This window comes from Zosterops lateralis (assembly GCF_965231275.1).
Source record: "Zosterops lateralis genome assembly, chromosome: 4".
Classification (NCBI taxonomy): domain Eukaryota; kingdom Metazoa; phylum Chordata; class Aves; order Passeriformes; family Zosteropidae; genus Zosterops; species Zosterops lateralis.
The window spans coordinates 31,287,323-31,308,898 of record NC_139765.1 but is presented as its reverse complement, the minus strand read 5'-3'; the positions used below and the strand labels follow the sequence as shown (position 1 = coordinate 31,308,898).

The window sequence follows — 21,576 nt, the reverse complement described above, 5'->3', positions numbered from 1 at the left end:
ATGGGAAATTCTCAGGAGTAACAGCACTATCATTATCACGGCTTTTTTCCTCCTCTTGTGAGCCTACCGTCATATAAAAATGGTTCACTGTGGAAATGCTAAATTTAACCATTCAAGAGTTATTTTTTTCTCTGTGGTTTATTTTTTTTTTTTTTTTTTTTTTTTTTTTTTTTTTTTGTAGGACCTAATTACTCACAGATCATTTCTACTGCTTTGATTTTTTTTTTCAGTCAATGAGTGATCCACATAAAAGAGCTCTCTGATCTATTAGTCTAACACTGACTATGTTAAATCACAATCTGTTTTATCAGTTCCTACTGAAGAAAACTTCCCAAACTTCCCTGTAGTTTCAGCTCATGACAGCACTCTTCATTTCCTCTCCTCTTGCACACACATGAATCAGCAAAGCAACAACTTGCCATGTGCCAACTGTGGCTTTCTGCCCCATGTTAGCTGATGAAGTAGCTCTGGAATCGTTTATTTGCAAACTTTAATGAAGTTTTGCACTCAAGCAGTAAAGTACAGATAAACTATGCAGTGCATCCAGAACAAAGTTCTACTAAACATTTCTAGCTTGAGCAGTGTGCACTCAAAACTTTTAATACAAACTTTCACACTTCAATCAAAGTCTTTCATGTCATCTTACACATCATAATCTTTTCCAGCTTTAAAAAAAAACGCCCAAGCTGAAATAAAAAATTTAAAGCACTTAACAGATGTGCATCACATCCAGTCTGATATGGAAACACCTTGAAGGACACTGAAGGTAGCTCTAAGGAGTGTCTAAGGACATTCTAAACATCCATCAGTTTAGAGCCTGATCATGAGCGGTGGTACCAGGTTACAAACTCACAGCCAATAAATAAAACAGGCCAAACTATCAGACTGTATTCTTTAGCAAAACTGGCATTTTCACCTAAGATGGAAGAGCATAACATTTGAAAATAGCAAACTCAGCCTGAAACTAAAGGAATTTATAGAGGCCATAAGACCAGTACAAAACAATGAAAACTAGTAGCTTACTTTGGTGGGGTTCTTTATTTTATTATCTGTTCAAAATTAACTGAAATCCTGATGCACTTACAGCTATGGTCTGATTAATCAGAGTTATTTACTTCTGTCAGGATGACAGCTATATTGAATTTAGTATTCCTGTGATGGCATGAAATAATAAACTCTCCTGTCCATAGGCAAATCTCAAGATAGCCTGAAAGTTCTATGCAAAGAAATTATATCACATTTTACAAGCATCCTTTCACACACATAATGAGAAACTGACTACGTGGTTTTCTTATGTCATCTTTTTCCCAGAGTGCTGCTTCTGGTTTGAGAAAACACTGTAAAAGAGAGTACATCCAATGCAATCAGTGTTTTATGATTCCATGTATATAGAATCTAGTACAGAACAAAAATATATTCTCTGTATTTCATACATTTCAAGAAAGCACTGAAAAAGAACATAGAATCAGCCTTGTTTTCTCCATGAAACATAAAAAAATTATTTCTATTTCCCTAATATAAACCTCTTAGAAGTCCACAAATATTTGAGTGCATCCAGTTAGAAAGAAATAAAATTCCTGAAATACTTCCTTCTAAACTCTCAGATCATCAGTAATAAATTTTACTTAAAACCGGATGATTTTTTCTTTCTAATTTGCTCATTGATGTTAATTTCTAACACTAACAGTACCCTGCACAGAGTCTGCATCTGTTTAAACTTTTAGAAAAAACTAAGGATTTCTCCCCAAAAAACAAGCAAGGCGAAAAGTTAGGATTTGATAATCAAAAGCCAACTGAACAAAAAAACCCACAAAACAATAAACGAACAAAGAAAAGCCCCGAACAACCAACCAAATAAAAAACCTCAAAGCATATCATGAACATACAAAACAAACCAGGCAGAAATCATTGGAGGGTCAATTTCCAAAGGTGAGAATCCCCTGCCAGGAAGTCAATTCTAAAATAACAGTTCAGGAAGACTATATTCAAACGCTTTCGTAAGTTATAAAAACACTTGCACTACAGGCACTAAAAGATAAAAATGTACCTGTAGAAGAAAGGCAAAGAAAGGTAATCAATTACGTCCAATATATTTTCATCTTCAGAAAAAGCTTTGTAAAGCTAAGGAGAAATAACATGACGCTATAGAAGCATTTCCTACTATATAAAATTATAAAATAAAGTAGCCAAGTTTAATTTACGCAAATTACTTTGGACTGCTTGCATGCATACCCAAGAAAACATCTTATGGCTGAAATTTAACAAAAAAGTTTCCATAATAGCTTCTTTTTGCCTACATAGAGTCCTAACAAAAATTGTATTTCATACTCTGCTTGAACTTCTTAGACATTCCAGAGAAAAGCTAAAGGAGGGCAGAAGGAATACTTGTAAGAGAAATTGGAAACATAATGACTCACTAGAATGAAGTAATGACAGAAAATTAATAACCCTATGTGGACAAGACCTCCTTTCTACCACTATAAATAGAATATTCTGCTATTTTTGATATTACAAATGTTAATGAATAAAAACAAAAGTATAAAAGCCCTAGGACTTTCTTAGCATGTGGGCAAACTCCCTGCACTTCAAATAGCAGATTGTGGGGGTTCAGAGATGTCAAGTATGTGGGAGGAAGGAGGCAGGGTTACCCTCAGAGTGTGAGAGAGAGTACAGCATCCTCACCAGGGAGGGACACATCTAATCAGAGAAATGACAGCCATTCTTCTGGCTTGCCTGCTCATGACTCCTTTCTGTCCCTTTCCTTCCCCCTACCAAAAAAACCTGAATTGGCCTTTAGACCAATACTTAGATAAAAAAAGTCTAACTGAACTTTACAAAGAAAGAGCACCTGGTAATGGTGGGTTTGTTGTACAGAGTCTTAAGTTATATATAAAGGACAGTACTTCCTCTATCTCATTCAAAGTCACTCAGTATATCCATATTCAATATGAATTTACAATGAAAAGAGATTGAGCAACAAACCCAGAGGAATTTCTTTTTCTTGAAGGCATGTTTACTCCTGAGAAAAAAAATAAATAGAAGAATATACTTTACAACATGCAACCAACTTCTCCTACATAAGGCTTTCATACTTAGTCTGTTGGGGCAAAACTAATCTTGAATAACTTACACTGTATGCAAATAAGAACTAAAGGAATACACTTCTGTCTTAAACCGACCTCTTAATAAGAATGAACAAAAAATTACTGAAGACAAAATCCTGAAGAGACAGACTCTGCCAGAAAAAGAACTGAAGGCTGTAAATAATGTTCTCCTGAGGCCTGCAGAAAGCTGAGCAGGGTTGCAGTCCCTGGGCTCCAGCCTGCCCAGAGCAGAGGTCTGGTGCTCCTCAAGCCCAGGAGGCTGGCACAGGGCAGAGCTGCCTGTGCTGCAGAGCCTCCCTTCAGGCGCTGGCATTGCTGCAGGAGCACACAGGAGCTCTTTGCTGGCCCCTACATAACTATATACTTATATGCATATACACGCACAATTTACTTTCAAAGTTATATGCAAAGCTAAAAGAAACTCCTTTCTGCCAGCACAGCTGCATCTCTATCAGTGGTTTTTATCAGGGTAAGTGTTGGTGCTATGGTATAAAATTTCCTATTTTGCTACCTCATATCAATATAACTTTTGCCATAACAAAACTTTGTTGCACAGAAAAACCTAAATTACCTCCTGTTAGGGGATGCTATGGGGGCAGGGTGTCCACACAAAGATTTCACAGAGAAATCTCTTCTTAGCTGAGATCTGGCAGCTTTGATTTCCTTTCAGAGCGGCAGTAACCACAGGTGGTAATACCACTTGGTGGCTATGGACAACACCACTGAGTTTGTTTATTCCATAGAAGAAAGTTTCAAATCTCCTCTAATACAAATTACTTACAGGAAAACATCAAAGAGTTAAAAGCATTTGAAATTAAGTTAGTAATCCAGCATAGTAGAGTTAAATCCAACAGGGCCAGCATAACAGCGTCAACACTTTGCCAAAAATACAGGTACTACTACCTGCAAAAGAGAAGGAAAAAAAAAAGAGTCCAATATTTCATAGCTTGGAACTGAAATTTTCTGACTATAGTGAATATAGCCATAAAAAATATATTTCACTCTGTAATAGAAGAAACAGAGTTTCTTTCTCAGCATTTTACCAAGGCTTTTGTTAATGAAGTACTGTGCCTATAGTGGTGGATGGTGAAGTTTTCAAAATGACATCAAGCACTTCAACAATAGTGTCATGAAAAACTCCCATAAGGATAAAATGAAGCTTCAAAAATTTGATTGAGAAGTCAAATTTATGTGCTTTTATTAGATTTCACAAAATACCTGGAGAAAGTAGCAAAAGTCCATTCCGAGCTATTTCAAATCTGAAAAGTCCAAATCTGAGCTATTTCAGTGCTCAGGATTAGTAAATATGGTGAAGGTTTGGACAAGCTGTCCTGTTAGTTCAGGTAAAAAAAATACTTAGTCCTGCTTTGTTCAGAGGTGGGATTGTAAAAAATTGCTTTGGTAGCACCAGAACAACTTTGTACTTAAGTCAGTTGAGTTTTACAATTTACTGTGATTGGAATCAAATTAGGGAACAGTAGAAACTGAGAAATGTGATAATTACATACAATATGTATATTTTATATACAATATTTTATACAATAAACATTCAAGAAATGTTAACTTTGGAGTGGTCTGACAGGCCCGTTACACTCTTGAAAAATAACTATAACTCAAGGATTATTGGTACTTAAAAAGTATCAGAAACAAAAGAAGCCCCAGCAACAGCATACTTATTAGCAAGAGGTGTTAAAGCATTATGCATTTTTTTTATGTGTCTAATGAGGTATTTTTATCTTCCATTTCAGAAGATAATAAACATTGTAATTGCATTTCTGGAAAATACTTTCTACTCCAATGGCAGCAAAAAAGACTATTGGTTTTGAAATAACTTCACAAGTCAGATAATGTTACTGATTTTTAATATATCCTGCAATAATGGAGAAAATATCAGGGGAGTGGGGAAGCTGAAATTCCATCAGTAATCACAAAGCATAAACAGGACAATTATGTGGTCACAGGTCACAGACAGCATGAGAACTATGTCAGGAAAAAGCAAAAAAATCAACTAAAAAGTTGACTTAGGACATACAGAGCAAATATTTAAGGCCTAACATCAATATAGTTTGAGGGGACAAAAATAAATGGTTGTTCAAACTGAAGACCTCTCTAATGAAATATTTAGTCAAACTGTGACTGACAAAATCATCCCTTTTTTTTAAATGCATGCTACAATTTTATTAATGTATTTTAGGTGGTAATGCATCAGGCACTCAATTATCTACTAGTGTTTCTTCAAAAACAGTTAAATCAGAAAGATGTTGCAGAATTATGCTGGTTTTAGTGACTCCATTGAAAACTGCTCTTGTTTTAGTCCCATACAAAATGTACCAGCGATCTGGAAAATCAAGTTTAGAGGTGACAAAAAAGGCATCCTGTAAACTATTAAAACAGTCAGGGTCACTTGGCATTCTGACTTCATTCAACTGTCAAAATGCACCTTTTTACACATGCAAGACATCGGAGAAGAATACACTATGGAGTAATAAACTATAGAAAGCAGAGGTGTTGAAAAGATCTATAATGACACATAACTGGACAAAATGATAAAACTTTATAATAAGGTTACTGAGTGAAGAATTAACAGTATCTTACATGCAATTAACTGAAAGTGCTAAGCAAATAGTATTGTTCTATTGCACTACACTAGCAAAAATTAGAAGTATGGGCACTGAATTCCTTTCCTAAGAGATGTAAGGAAGGAGGAAACATCTTGGAGGAGTAACCTTTTCAGTGAGGAGCACTTGATATTGCTTAACCTAAGAACGTTTTAAGGATAAAGCAATTATTTTAAATCTCTGTTGCAAGTAAGGAGTCTTCCTTTGCAACAAAAATACTGCAATATTTAACTCAGAGTTGCATTGCAATGCCTTCGCTTCAGGTTCTACCATGCAGAGTGGAACTCACACCTTGGTGTGCAGGAAATATCCATGCACTTAGAACATGCCAGAGGACAGCGTTTCTCTCCTCCCCACTTCCCTCCTTCAACCAGAGTACCATATGTCAGCAGATACAGAGAAAAAAAGAACAAACCCAAACGCAACCAACCAATTTTTCAGAGCAGTAATGCTACGTACCTCCACTGATGGCGTCACCAACATATTTTTTTCCCCAAATACTTTTTATTGCAAAAAGGCAACAGAATCCAGTGTTCCTCTTCCAGAATGGCTAACCATAGACTGTTTCTCACTTGCTTTCCTCTGATGTCATACACTCTCAGTTTTTATTTTACAATGCTTCCAATTCAAGCAAAAAGGATGGAGCTTCCTCCATTCAGTCTCTGTTACCTGCTGTTTATGTTACAGCCATGCAGATAGAAGAAATCAGAATCCTCTTAGGCTCAAAAAAACCCCAAACTGAATCCAACATAGGTACTGCTTGAACAAAAGGAGATCATTATTACCACCTCCTTTCCTCCTATTTTTTCCCACTGCATCTTAAGAAAGACGTTCAGCTGTTGCAAGTACATAACACACCTGTATTATAGCACAATCACTCTGGATACATGGCTCCACAGACATCAGTTGATTCAGTTAGGTTACAGCCAGCTCTCATCTACTCCTTCATCTCTAAATAATTTTTTCTCATTTTTTTCCTTTGTGCTCATATTAGTGTTTGGACAGCTGAACAGATCAGGGAATTGACTTGGATGGAATTAATCAGATAAAAATAGTCATTAAGATAAAATGACTGTGAAATCCTCCTTTAGCATTGTTCTACCTAATTTCTAACCCCCACACTGTTTTGGTGGAAGATACAAGTCAAGATGTTTTTCTATATCAAGCATCTATCTGCTGAAGAATTTTTTTTCCTTAGTTGCTCCATTTTATTTGAAAAGTCACGTTTTTTCAGTCTTGTTTTAAGCAACCTATGTAATTTTTTGGATGTGACTCATAAGCAAGTAACTACATCTCTTACTGAAACTCGACAGTAATGCAGCATGGCTTCAAGGAGAGATGTGTTCTATTGGAACAACTAATATATTTGGAAAACACTCTAACAAGCATTTAGTCAGAAAGCATCCTCTGGGTTTAGATATCACTCTAAGTGATAAACAGAATTTGCTAGCACTTGTTTAAGTACCGTCATTTAGGAAAAAAAAAAGAAAACATTAAATCAGTATTCAAGTGTTTGCTTTTATAACAAACTTGCTTTAACAATTTGGAGTAACATATGGGTTTTATATATAAATAAATTTCATTTTATAGTCAAGCTTCTACCACACAGTTGCAAGCATGTTGTGCTAAACTTATACTTCAGTTTTATTTAAGAACAACGGGTAATTCAAGGGCAGTATTTTAGCTTTACAATCTTGTTTTCTGACATACTTGATCTGTAGCTCAGCTTTATTATGCAACTTAAGACAAACAAAAATAAAACCTTGCAGCCTTTTCAAAGACACATGCATTATGAGCTAAACTAAGCATTCCCTTGCTCCTTAGTCCCACAAAATGTGCAATCTCAGAATTATTAAAGTCCTGTGAATACTAAGAAGTTGAAAACTTTATTTGTACTGCTGTATAAAAGAAGTTAAACTAGGTGCTTACAGGGTAGCAGAGCCACTGAATGATAATTTCATTAACTTCTATTAAGCTAAATGACTCACAAATGGCATTTAGATCAGTAGTAAATCATCATCTAGGTCAGCAGGAAGCTCATTACAGACTGACAAGCCAAGTGACAGAAACACTTTTCTACAAGTGCTATAGTAGTAATTTCCTGTGTGAAAGGCTTGCTGCTGTTCCTGCATTCCTCGGGGGACACTTCTCCTCAGAGGATGTTACTCTTCCCCAGGAAGAGGAAGGAACCAGTTGTTATTGGATGTGTGGGCTGATAGCTGTCAGGCATTTTCTGCATGCCGCAGAATCAGCTGTGAGAACTGTGAATACAGCTTAGATTTCCAGTCAAAGCAGAGGAAAACACTGCTCCAGCAGACAAGGTCAGAGCATACATATACGGTATCTCAGGAAACTGAGGGAGAAATAATACCTGGAACTTCCATCCCTCTAGTTCCCAGAAATCTGCTGATGTGCTAAAGGAACAATATACACACATGGATCAACTTGAAAGGCATTCCTGAAACACAGCTGTCCTGAGTAAGACCTACACAAAGTAAAATTTGGCCAGTTTTAAAAGGCCTGTTATCTTACAAAATATGTGTGGATGTGTACATTTTTTTCCTGTTAGGTCCCTCTCCTAGGTTTCCTGTTCTATAGGAACTCAACTTCCCTCCATATGTATTGAGACACTGTTACAGGGTGGGTCACCAGTAGCTACTCTATGCCTATCAGTTCACATCCACTGACTTTTTCTTAACTGATGGCACTAATATGTTTCCTTATTCTAACTGCTAATTTCCAAATTTCATTAAAAAAACAATCCACCAATTATTTGATTATAAAATTATTAGGGAGACAGAACAGTGACAGACAAATAAACAGTACAATCTCATAATGTACATTTCCTCAGGAAAGCAGGCTAAAAATAGTATAGGAAATATTATAGTCTTGCACTCTCTAGTGCCCAAATTCAGAATTCAGTCTCCAGTAAAAGCCTGACTTTCTCTCCAGCTCCAGTTCACTCAGAGAATATAATCAAGACCATTAAGGAACATCAGGACATGTATTATTACTTAATTATGTAGAGGCACAACATACTTCCTGTTCTCTCCTCGTAAACCAGCAGTTACATGCTGTGTTGGAATAGCATCACCACAAAATGCAAGTACCATTTGGATCATATTCCTCTTTTATTACACATGTTGGATCCACCTTCAAGCATTTGATCCTTAGGCTTCATTTGATGCTAGTGGTATCAAAGCATACTCCTTTTAAGATTACGTACACAAATCTTTTTTAAACATGCCTAGACATCTACAGCAGCTCAAAATGCAAGTTTAGAAATTCACTGTTCAATATGCGTAACATTTCATCCTTTCGGCACTTGTGGTGAGTCGTTTTGTTCATATACACCACACTTTCTTTGGAAGGCTCTTAGGTGAGCAACAGAAAAAGATGTCTCTACTGCTTCATGGCTATTCCAGATGTATTAGGGGTAACCTTTGGGAGGAATGGGAGACATGCCTTCCCTGAGAGCAGCTGAACATGTTTAGCTGCAGAGTTTTGGGGAGAAGGCAGCCTATTCTCTTGCAGCAGCCCCACACATTGTACCCACCTAGGGTGCAAAGAGTAGAAAGGTCTTTCTAAAGTGTACTATAAGCCAAAATTGCCTGTCTAAGAGCAAGATTGGACAGAGAGGGGGATTCATCTGCAAAGACACAAAAGCACAATTCTTATTTTTATTCTGCAGCACTGAACACTTCAGACTTCCTCCATTTACAGTATTTATTCTGTGTTTGTATAAGACTAAGCACAAGCCATTCAGAGTGTGTTTGAGAGTTCTTTGGTGTGCTCATCTATGAAAAAGATGCAGACCACTTTACCTCAAAACTTTGGAGACACAGGATCTCTTCACACTATTTCCTAATTTAATTGTCAGTCATTGGGAGTACAGGGAGTTGACCGTTCATATAAGCATTTACTGGTAATCAGAAGAACGGCAGTAAATGAAAAAAGTTCCCACCTATTCAGGGAGTGGCATTTCTTATTTCTCTGTCTGGGAACAAAGAAGGTAAAGCGATGCAAGAGGCTGGGAACTGTCAATTCTTATCAAAGCCTTTTTACAGGTGGATGACTTCTCAGCGCAGAGCTCAGTCTAATTGGCAACCAAGTTTTGGACAAAAAACACAAGTGGGAGACTGATTCCAGTCTTTCTTTCAAAGGGAATACTGCTTGAACTTTTCTTTGGTAGAGAAAAATGCATATCATGTAATGATCAGAGTTTTTGTCTGAGGACATTTAGGAAAGTTAATATCCATGAACTACAGAAAGCTGTTTGTTGTGCTTTCAAATGAGCTATAAAAAACAGCAGAGGTAACTACTCTGCACAATGAAGCGCCGTGTGAGTTTTGTTCTACCAGCTGTTCCCTTCTGAATTGAACTTAGGCCCCAGAGGAGATGATCTATGTATAAAATTGCCATTACTTCCTTTCTTCCTTTTACCCTCCCCTTAACCTCACTGAAGACAGTTGGTGTTTATTTCCATGTAAGGCTGAAGCCAGGAAAGAATGGAAATCAGAATAAATATGAAGTTGCATGGCAAGGAAAATATGAAGTGTTTTAAAAATTAGTTTTTAAGATATAATTTCTATTGTCATTCCTCTCCTACTGCATTCTGGAGTTACATTAAGCCATGCAAGGAAGAGACATTACTCCAAGATCTTTTTAAAGCAATTTCCCATGAGGAAGAATAGTTGACTAAGCCTTCATGTATGCAGAAATGGAAGAATAGATGCAAATTTTTCATTCATAATTGTTGTCTTTCCAAATACATGGGGTGTTTTTTGACTGTAGAGCTTGGTTGGGTTTTTGGAGCTTTTTTTAGTTTAAAACAAAGGCAGAAAAAAGTGTATAAAAAATGTCTAAACTCTGAAACACAAACTGTGAAAGCAATGTTTACAGAACAAATTGAGAGTATTTGTACAGATACTTCTACTTTTTTTTTTTGCCTTAAGATACCTACTACAAATGCAGTACAGATAAACTTTCTATTTTAAAACTTAGTATGTTCTTTTTGCTCCAAACAGAAACAATCCTTATCTTTCCTCACTCAGTAATTAACCCAGTCTTAACTTTGTAGAAGTTGTACTGTAAACGAACAATAAGAATGTCTTGTTTTTAGTGTTAAATGGCACTGGAAGAGAAAGAACAGCAAACATCTCCCAGCCAGCACAGACATTCTGACTTCCAGATTACAGTACATTGCTTTCCTTCCTCCAAATCCTGTTTACATGAGCAAGGTCAGGGGATGAAATATTAGACAGCCTCTACAGTGATTTCCTGCTTCTGTCAGTAAAAACTACAGAGACACCATCAACTTTCCCTTGTTTCCAACAGCTTATCAGGGACCAGAGGTTACCAGAGTATTGCCTTATAGAATTTAAAAGACCCAACCTCCCTCATTACTTAAAATTGGAGGATGAAACAGAAAGAAGTAATTCCAAAGAGAAAATTTTTCCTTTTCAATAGTTCAGAAAACAAAGACAATGTTAAGCTGTTTGACACATGGAGAAGGGGTGGGAGAGAGGCAGTAACGCTTTCAGTGTCTTCAAGGAAACAGGAGAAAAAACACCGGCCCCAGCCCCCAGATTTGACCCCAATTTAGTGAATATTTTCAGAGTGCAAAAGGCTAGAACACACCTAAATTTCTAGTAACTGCAGTATATGAGGACTCCTACAATTGAAAAAAATCAGGACATTACACAAGTACCAATTTGTTAGCATACACAGCTTTCACTAATACACAGGAGAACTGAATAAATGAATCAACAAATCCAAAGCTATTTCCTAACCATAGTAATACACAGGAAATCTTAATGGTTTTGTAACTGTAGTCCAAAATAAAGCAACTCCATACTGAAGATGACACTGAAATTTTTCCACTGACACAAGGATCAGACTCCCTTCACTGAGTTTACAAAATAAGTTGCATCAGTATGAACCTTAGATGAAAAAGGATTTTTTCACCATGTTCAAAACAACTGGCATTAGTACTAAGCTAGAACAGAAGTTGAAAAGATAAGGTGTTCACAATTCAGGCAGTTTAATAATGTAAATGTTTTTAGTAAAAATCCCTATAAGAACATTAATACCTGCACATCTTAGCTTAACCTCTGAAGCAAGAAAATACAACTACATTTAAAAGAAACAAACACAAAAGCAGGCATCTTAAGTGTGGAAGCTGTGATGGATTGCTGGTTTTGATGAAGCAAGAAATTAAAATTCCTCGAAAAGAGGAGGAGGAGTAGGAGGAACAGATAATACTAGTATTTTCTTAGACACCTACAGCTCAAAATAAATGAACTGCTGAGAAAATATCCAAACATATTTTAAATTCACAATAAAGAATCAAGACTGTTATATTTTTAAGTATTTGTTTTTAAAATCTTCTCTAGGCGGGCTGTTGTCAAGAATAGATGAGGGCGATACTTTTCTGCACCCTAATTGCCTAGAATATTGTGTCCTCTTTTGGGCTTCTTGTTCCCAGACAGACACTGACATCCTGGAGCAAGTCAAGCTGAGAGTGAACAAGATAACCAAGGGGCTGGAACATGCAATATCAGAAAAAGCTGGAGAGCCAGGCTTGTTCTCTGGAAGAAAAGATACAGGGAGATCTTGCTGCTATCTCAGATATCTAATGGGTAGATAGAAAGAAGACAGACACCCACATATTAGAGGACCACTGTGGATTGAAGGCAACAGACATGTTGGAACATAGGATATTCTAGTTACATATCATGTAAAAAAAAATAAATTCATCAACCAAACACTAGAGCAAGCTGCCCAGAAAGGTGGTGGAATCTCTATCCTCACACATGATCAACAAATGAACTGGAGAAGGCTTTAAGAACCTGATGCAAGCTGGCTTTGCTGTAAGGGGAAGGTTAGATGAAATTACTCCAGACATCCCTCTCAACCTATACTGTATCACTTTCATTAACAAATCTTCACAGAAGGAAGGAAAAGGAAAAAACCTTTTTGCTCTGGCACAAATCATCTTAGGGGCAGTAATAATGTATCTCCTATAAAGGAGTAGAAGAACACACAATTCCAGCTGAAGAAAAGATTCTCAATAAGAAGAGCACTTTCTCCTATTGTTCTTTCTCTTAGACTAGACTGAGACCTACAGAAGTTTTTGACCACTTACTGTCAGGAATTTTGGTAGTTATTTAGCAAAACATTACAAAGTTTTGTATAGACTTCCAATCTTGCTGAAGACACTTCAGGGAGCTTTAAGAAACTCACCAGAGATCTTACAAAAGCTTCAGTGTTGCTACTGACCCAAGAGAAAAGCTGTATTTAAGGACATGCATTTTCTCGGATCACTGTGTCAAGTATCTCTCTCCTTTATAAGAAAAATTAAATACATTGATTAGCTACTTCCAGTGGTGCAGGGACTTGCCAATATGTTTTGTAAATAACCCTTAAGATCCTGCTGTGTTACATGCATGAGAGTCATTGAACAAGAACGTGTAAAGATACCTAAATGCTGACTGCATTTTTCTCTCTGCACATACAGAAAGGCAGAAGAACTCCTTAAGGCAGAGCCTTAAAAGAATAAGTAGGTATATATAGGACACGTGTAAATGAACCAAACAATCTTATCAAAAGCTTTTGTTATTTGAACAGCATTCTTTCAGGAGAAGTAGTGCCAAAAAACCATAAACAGATTTAAAATGGGTCTTGAAATGTTTGCAGGGAAAAAAATGCACAGTGATAATGTCTTTGACAACCAGTAGAAAAAGAGCAACCAGTTGGGGCTGAAATCAGGGATATGCATGAGGTAGGATGATGAATTAGACTAGGAGTAGAGGATGGCAAACTCAAATTGGAAAAGAATTAAGAAAAAAAATATACAAATAATGCACAAAAGCAGTATCATTTAATTGGGAACAAACTGTATCAAGAGGAAATCTGTCAGTGAAGGTGTGCTAGAAATAAAAACCAACATCTGTCCTTTTCTCCTTGCTGCTTATGAAGAACACATCAAGCCTCTATTAGACAGTCTCTCCATACACTAGGGAAACTGAGAAAGCTTCGAATAAAAAGGTCCAAGTCACTGAGAGACAGAACCCTCTACAAACAAGACACAAAGAGTCTAGGTGGCTGGCCTGATTAAGAAGCAGGTGGTAACTCCACAAATGACAGAAACTGGTAATGCAGCAGACAGATACTAGACAGGAAGATGATACTAAAGGATGAGCTGACATTAGAAACCAGGGAGGACCAGACTGGTAGGCAAAGTTGGAGAAAGTGTTACTCACCATGGGAGAGGAAGGATATTATTAGTGGCAAAGAGAAGGATATTATTAGTGGCAAAGAAAACATGCAAATGATTCCTGAACTTGTGTCAACAGTGGCAGAGTTAGGGTTAAACTGTGTTAAACAAGACAGCTGCCCTTAAGGCTACAGTCCAAGTAACAAGGTTATAGGAATGTTTCTAGATGGAAAAAGATGCGGATGAGGAATGCTGAAATGCAACAGTGGTGACAATCAATGATAACTGATAGATTGAGATGCTGGGGGGGAAAAAAAGTAGTGATTACTGACACAGTCAAGAAGCATAAATTCTGAAGCAACATTTTTATAATGAAGATTGTAAAGCCAGACAGACAGCAGTCAAAAAAATGCTGTACTTCTTGGGTCAATGTACTCCTTCAAGCTTATAAAGTTTTATAAGCTGCTTTTGTATCAAAAGAATTAATGGAGACTAAGTGATTTGTGGGTATATAATAAAGAATTACAGCACAACCATACATTTGAACTCTGTGATGAGCAGAGTAGGTAATGAATACAGAGTACTTAATAACAATAGGTAGTCAATAAATTATATCTACCACAATCCACTGTCTGTGAAGCCTACTAAACCAATGTCTGTAAGTCTACAAAGAACCATATTTCCATTGTGAAAACACAACATAATCGATAAACCTTAAAATATATAACATTATGACCTCTCAAATACAAGTCATTATATGATTATTTGTTTTGAAGTAAAGGTTTCTCATCAAAACCTTCATCAAAATCCTCAAAAATGATCGTAAAGAATTATATATAGTACCTTCACAACGTAGCTGTCAAAGTATTCATGATAAAATAGAACAGCAGAAACCACACCTGCTGCCTTTTTTTAAGTATTAACCCTTTAACCACACAAACTCTTTATGGGAACTAAAATTGCTCAAGACAATTTGTGCCTTCACAGGAACAGATTCAGAGCTAAAAGAAAAATTCTCATTTTAACCTAATTCTAGAACAGCATGTCTTTTAGATTTCATACCAGGAGAGCATATTTCTCCTCCCACACGCCATACCAATGTCATTTGTAAAGCCAACACTAGAAGACACTAATCCTATCACTCTGTCTCAAAATGTATTACCTTTTTGTTTCCTTCTGAGGAACTTTTAAATTCCTTTAAAGGAGAAATAATAAAACATCACTCCTAGAATGGTATCAGTGAGACAATGACTCTTTAGGGTTACCATTATTTGCAGATAAAGACAAAGTTACAAAAAGTGTTTGAGAATAAGCCACAAATTTTACCAGTAATATTTAGATGGGCTTATAAATAGAATTTCTGTTTAGTATAATGGTAAAATTACAGGTATAAACTGAAAGCTTTGCTATTACACCATCTTCTGGTTAGACTTGGGAACTGTGACAGAAAGTTTAAGTTGAGAATTTAGGATATTGATCTCTGAGCACTTGACAGTTGCTAAAAAAAAAATAAATCTATTTCATTCATATGGACAGCAAAAGCACATTTCCCTAACATACTAGCTATACCCTACCCTTTTTCTTTTTTTTTTTCTTTTTTTTTTTAAGCAACTTACAGAAGTACTGGGAGTACTGATACTCGAAGATGGTATAATATCGATGATAGTTGGGTCAGGTGTTTGATTATCAGGCACATCAAAGGCAGGGTTGACCTGTTGAAAATGAATGATATCATTATTTCAGCACCAACAGAGAAAAGGAAATAAGACTGAAATAAAAGGTGAGGACACACTTAGCAGCCCAGATCAGTTGGTTCCTAATCCCCATTCAAGTTCCTCAAGTCATCCACTGCTAACTGATTGTCAATATGCTTACTTCTTCTGTACCAACTCTGATTACCAAGATAACTTTGAAAGCACATCTGTGGAAAACAAGCAGGAGGTAACACTGAAATCTGTAATAACTTAACAGATCGAACACAAACAATGTTGCTCCTGAAGCTGCAGGAAAAACTGCTTTCTACTGGGACAAGGACAGAGGCTGATTGCTCAGATATGTCATTGCAATATCTGCAATTTTGCTCTTAATAACACAGTTACAGCTTGCTTATTTTTGGCTACAGGAGTTAATCTATAACTTTAGTAATATTTTGCTAATGTCCTTTCCTGAAAGTGAAGCATTGAGAAAGTATCAGAGAATATGAAATTTGAGAAAGCTGTTGCTTTTATCCTATGGTTTCACCTAAGGATGAGAATAACTCCCTATAAAATCTCTGTGCACATTATCGTTATCATTCTATTATCTAGGTGTATCACAGCCTAAGATGTTTGCCCTCTCAGCATGATGCATGGCAGTACTATTCTTATTATTTTATGTACTGGCAAAATTTACACAAAGACTAGATGACTTTCAAATCATCAAGAAGTCTGATGTAATAAAGAGAAATTAACTTTTCTCTTTCCAACTTTTTATCAGTAATCCAGAGACAGTATTAATTCCTATCACCTTATTCAAAGGGGAAAAATACCCAGAATACCCAAAACTCCCACTTGCCTAGTGACTGAAAGTTTCTTAGCTACAACGGTCCTTTTATTGTGATTTCTCAAAAGGAAGATTCTAATACTTCCCCTGAAGACTGCCAAAATTCTGGCTCAGCCAGAGCTGCTCACTTGGTAACTGCTTCAGTGCTATTTCCACAAGGAAAAATCCCTGATGCTGGGGTGCATACACTGGTATGAAGACCTCTAGGACAGAGACATGCTTGTTAAGTAGCTAGAATACAATCTCATGTCTGGAATTAATTGTCAAGGAAGGAGGGCAACAGCAGCTTGTACTCCCTGAAGACTTTTCTTTCTGTTTATTTAGATTTCTGTAACTTATATGCAGAAATTTAGGTTAAAATTAATAGAAGCAAGATCTCCCTCAGTAAACACAAGTAGAAAAAGACAAAGTTTACTAGCAAGCTAGAAGGTAAGGAAACATTTAAATAATCAGGTAGTATCTGTTTTTAAAGCAAAAGTGATTCTTACACTTTGCAGCACTTACAAATCGGAGATGACAAACCTTCCTTAAGGGGAGATCTTAACACTGTTTTTAAGCTTGTTCACTTTTCTGAGTAGCAGTGCTTAGCTCTTTCTCTTATTCAGTTTCAACAAGCCATTCTTCATCTATGATCTTTTTTTCTGTCTTCTGATTACAAGTGCATCAGTCAAAAATGACCAGGGACTCAGGGACAATCAAGAAAACCAATTCTGCTACACAGTCATCACTGCTGAACACTTAAAATTCTCTGTCATTTATAGATATTAGGGTCAAGTCTTGCTTTCTTCCAATTTTGTCAAATAGACTTGGAGGAAAGAAAGGGAGAGAGAAGAACCAAAGCCAGGTAACATGGTCTATATAATAACCTTCTATTTAGCCAAAAATTCTACCATTTTAACTGGACTTCTCCTTCAGCATCTTCTCTGCAGAAACATGATTAATCAAAATCTCCTCTTAATATTGTATTGCTTACCATTTTTTCACTGTTAAGGTGAGCAGGAGAGGAACTGAAAATTTTATTGTTTTGTCTCTGTACATATTATGTCTATTGAGATGACACAGGTCCCACAGAGCTTACATTTGTTCAGTGCCCAGGACAACCAAGGTCAGTTGCTTCTGACATTGTCAGCCCTACAATAAATATAATTAATGCATTATCCAAGTGCCAATCACACTATGGGCAGGTAAGACTAAAGTCATTTTCTGACATGGATCATTTGGGCATGGAAGAGAGGACAATGCATCTGCAGGATTCTGCAGAAGAGGGACAGCAGATGCCTACTAGCCATCAGTACTCTAATGTGGAGGAAATACTGTAGTATTATCACTAATAGCTCTTGAAACATCTTTGAGATAGTATCTCTTCGTTACAGACATTGGAGATATTGCAGAATGAGGTAGATTCTTGATACAGGTTGGTCATTAAATACATGGTATTATTAAGCTAAAAAAATATGCTCTTTTTGTAGAAGTGTCACATCCTGGAGCTAGAATGGAAGTTCCTCTGAATATACTTCTGCTTATTACTTTACCAGTGGTAAGGGGAGGATGAGGAGCACTGTGAACACTGACTGGAGGTGGAGGAAGTCATAAGCCATACTAAAAGAATTAAATATAAAATTATTAAGCAACTAGTCAGAAATAGCGCCTTAAAGGTCCCTAAAAATGCACAAAAACTATAAAGGCTGTATTTAAGTCCTTCATAAAAATTTTAGTGCTTAATACTGCAGTAAAAATGAATGAGATCGTAGAATGAAGCTAAATGTAAAAGTTTCAAATTACTTGACATTTCCTGGCAAGGTGATGTAGTTAGCTGTGAAATAATCTTACCAAGGTAGGCCTTAAAGGTAAGTCTTTGAAAAGACTTAACTTTAAGAAACAAGACAGAAAAAACAGAGAGCACTAAAATGAGAGGTAGGGAGTACTGTCACATACTACAGGTTTTCAAAACACTCTTTCAAAACCCTGCTTTAATTACCTGGTAAACTCATATATAAATATTCTCAATATTATCTTCTAATACAATTAGACTATAATACAACGATATTTTGATCCATAGTACAATAAAATGTATTTGAAGGGAAGGTTTCTACAGAATCTTTCATGGATTAGAAAAATAAAGTTAATAAAATTAAAAGAGGAAGTTTTAAATGACTCCCAAAGTATTTTTGAGGAAAGTGATTTAGGTACTTGTGAAATAGCATCTCCAAACATAGCAAGAGAAAATTAGCTTTCAATTTGATAAAACGCTGTTCTTTGTTTTAGACTGAGCCCCTCAAGCCAAGCAAGCCATATAATCTTTTTTCTACTGCCACCTAGTGTATATTTGAATTTCTTTCATCTAAGACAATACAACTGAAATTACACTGAAAATTTTAAGATTAAATTAAATCAACAGAAACTATTTGTGCACAAGAGAAACTCTATGCACGTTAATATGTTCAAACCTCACAGTTGTTTTGAAAGAAACTAATTTCTAATCTTCCATTTATTTTAAAGAAGTCTTTAGCACATGAAAAGTCAATTACATACAAACATGGCAAATTGAGAAATACAATTCTCACCAGGTGGAATGTAGTTTTTAGTATATTTCTCTAAAACTGGATAACTGATTAAATATACTGTTTTCAAATAACTCCACAAGGTCCTTATGTCAAACAGAGACAACAACTGGGATTTATCTCAGCTAAATTTAGACATACTGCTAGACACCTGTATTTGAGCTGGTAATCACCTAAGATTACCTCTATGGTCAAGAGAAAAAAGTCAGCACCTTTAGAGAACCAATAATTTTCTTACATTTCCAAGTCGTCTGAAAAATTGCAATGGTTATAAGCATTAAATCTCTACTTACTTGAATATTCAAGAACCAATTTGATCAGTACAGCAGAAGAACATTTATAAAATTTTACAAGGCAAGAACATAAAATTCAACACTACATTAAAATTCAGGCTACTGCTGGGCTGAGTAGAAGACACAACTAATGATTTTCTTGTAAAATTATGCCTCAAAAAAAAGGTAGTTAGAGAGAAAAAAATACGGAAGGTATCTGAAATATTACTGCTTTGATGTATAACTTTGCAGAGTGAATGAGAAAAAATTATCAGAAAAGGCAAAATACACTCAAAGTCCATCTTTCTGTCACTATCCTAAAGGCAAAACACCAGATGATACCTGCAATTCTTAACACTCTTGTGCCAGCTGCTTTATTCAAACCAGCATTTCCAACAGGTGATATGTGAAAACACTGCAACTGTGTCTCTGATCCCAGCTGAATAAATTCTAAGCCAACTCCATTTTTGTGTATACTATTTCTCCAGAATCAAGTTCTGGAATTGCAGGCACTTTGCCACACTGAGACAAGCAGGGATAGAGAAGCAATAGCTTCTCTAGTTAAAAAGTAAAAAGTGTGAAACAAAAGAAGTGTGAAAAAATTTTAAAAAGAGAGGGATAATTACTTTTCTTTTAAGTTCTGCCTGTACATCGTTGAACTTTTTGTGTTCTAATACCTTTAATCTTATCCTAAGGCAATCCCTCTTCATTCCCATTGTAGAGGTGACTAAACCTAACCAGCTGAGCATAACTCAAGGCAACGTATTACAACACATCTCAAGCATTTAGATGACATTGTACTGGCTTGTAGCAAACCTTAAGCAGTCATTGATACTTTTAAAAATCATATCTTCAAACTGCCTCCTCTGCCTGCCTGTAACTCTTGCATATATTAACAAGTCTCTTAGAATAGTGATACTTCTCTTAAGATCAATTATCTTACCCTGTTCACATAGAAATATGAAGAAAAAGGAAAAAAATAAGAAAGGAAGCAATTCTGCATAATATGAGATGTAAATGAGATAAGAGGGAAAAATTGCCATTACAACTGCTGTGCTGTAGTGGAATAGATCACACAGAGAAATAAGGGAATCTCTAACCCTCTTCAAGGCCCCCTAACCAGACACAGCTGGACTGTACCACTGATAGAAGAATAGATGATGTCCTGAAGCTCCCTCTGACAAGCCTGTGCTTCCATTCCTCTTTTCCCTTACATAGTAGAAACAAGATGAGCCACTGAACGATGAGAGTGGGATTGCAGCAGAACAGCCTAACACTAGAATTCTCTCCATTGCCTCTGGCTTAGAAAGAGGTTGGCATGTGGAAAAAATAAGATGTTCTAACTGAAGAAGGACAAAAATACTTTTTTTTCCTTCTCCATAGTACAGCATATTAGGTCTAGACATTATACTTTTTCTCACTTATAAGAGGATATTGTTAAGAAGATGGAACACTGAAAAGTTTCAAGCACAGTGTTACCTAAGAATTAGTGCATGCTAACTAAAGCATGTTACTGATGGTAGTAACCTGACAGCAATTTTGTCTGGAAAAATTAAGGTTTTGTCCAGTTGGTGAGGTCTACTCTTCCTCATCACAAGAAAACTCCCACAATTGTTGAGACAGACCAGAGGAGCAAAAAAAAACCAAGAAAAGACATATGGAGCAAGAAAATTTGATAATTTCACCTTAACACCATCTCAATTATTATATTATTACATTAATTCTAAAAATTAGCTGCAAAAGATTCTAATCACTATTACTATATTATTTCACTTAGAAATATAAAAATATATTACATTACAGTTGAAACTGTCAGACAATCTTTTATCTCAAAGAATATAACATACTTGATGTTTACTTGAGAGGAAGATATTCTAGTGACAATATGATGTTAATAGAAAACTAAATACAGCAACTCTTTTTAAAATCCTGAAATTAGGCCTGAAAATATAACACAGAGTCCAAAACTTTGCTATGACAAAGCCATAGAGCTCTTTCACAACTATGGAGCAGCCCAGGAGCCTATAAGCTGCTACAAATGCTGCAGCCATTAATAAGTGCAGACATAAGGCAGAGTTAAATCTGTCAAAGCCAACTTAACAAATAATTTATTGACATTCAACTACTGAATTTCCTTGATGAGCCCTTTCAGTATTGGTAATGAAGCTCCCTAGCCTTAGTTTAACTTTAGCCTGAAGTCATGAACGCTTTACCAGAGCTTATCAATTACCCAGGACCAGGAAGAAGAAAAAAAAAAAATTC

The 21,576-nt window shown here is 36.1% G+C and overlaps 1 protein-coding gene across 1 annotated transcript in view; it reads right to left on the bottom strand.

Moving 5' to 3' along the window:
- The window catches only part of POC1B (POC1 centriolar protein B), a gene marked incomplete at its 5' end in the record, with an annotated part of 51,641 nt that overhangs the window by 11,221 nt on the left and 18,844 nt on the right, over positions 1 to 21,576 (bottom strand). Inside the window, one exon of the mRNA XM_083860610.1 lies at positions 15,557 to 15,652. Coding sequence (XP_083716736.1) covers positions 15,557 to 15,652 — 96 coding nt within the window. The remainder of the gene's footprint in view (positions 1 to 15,556; positions 15,653 to 21,576) is intronic.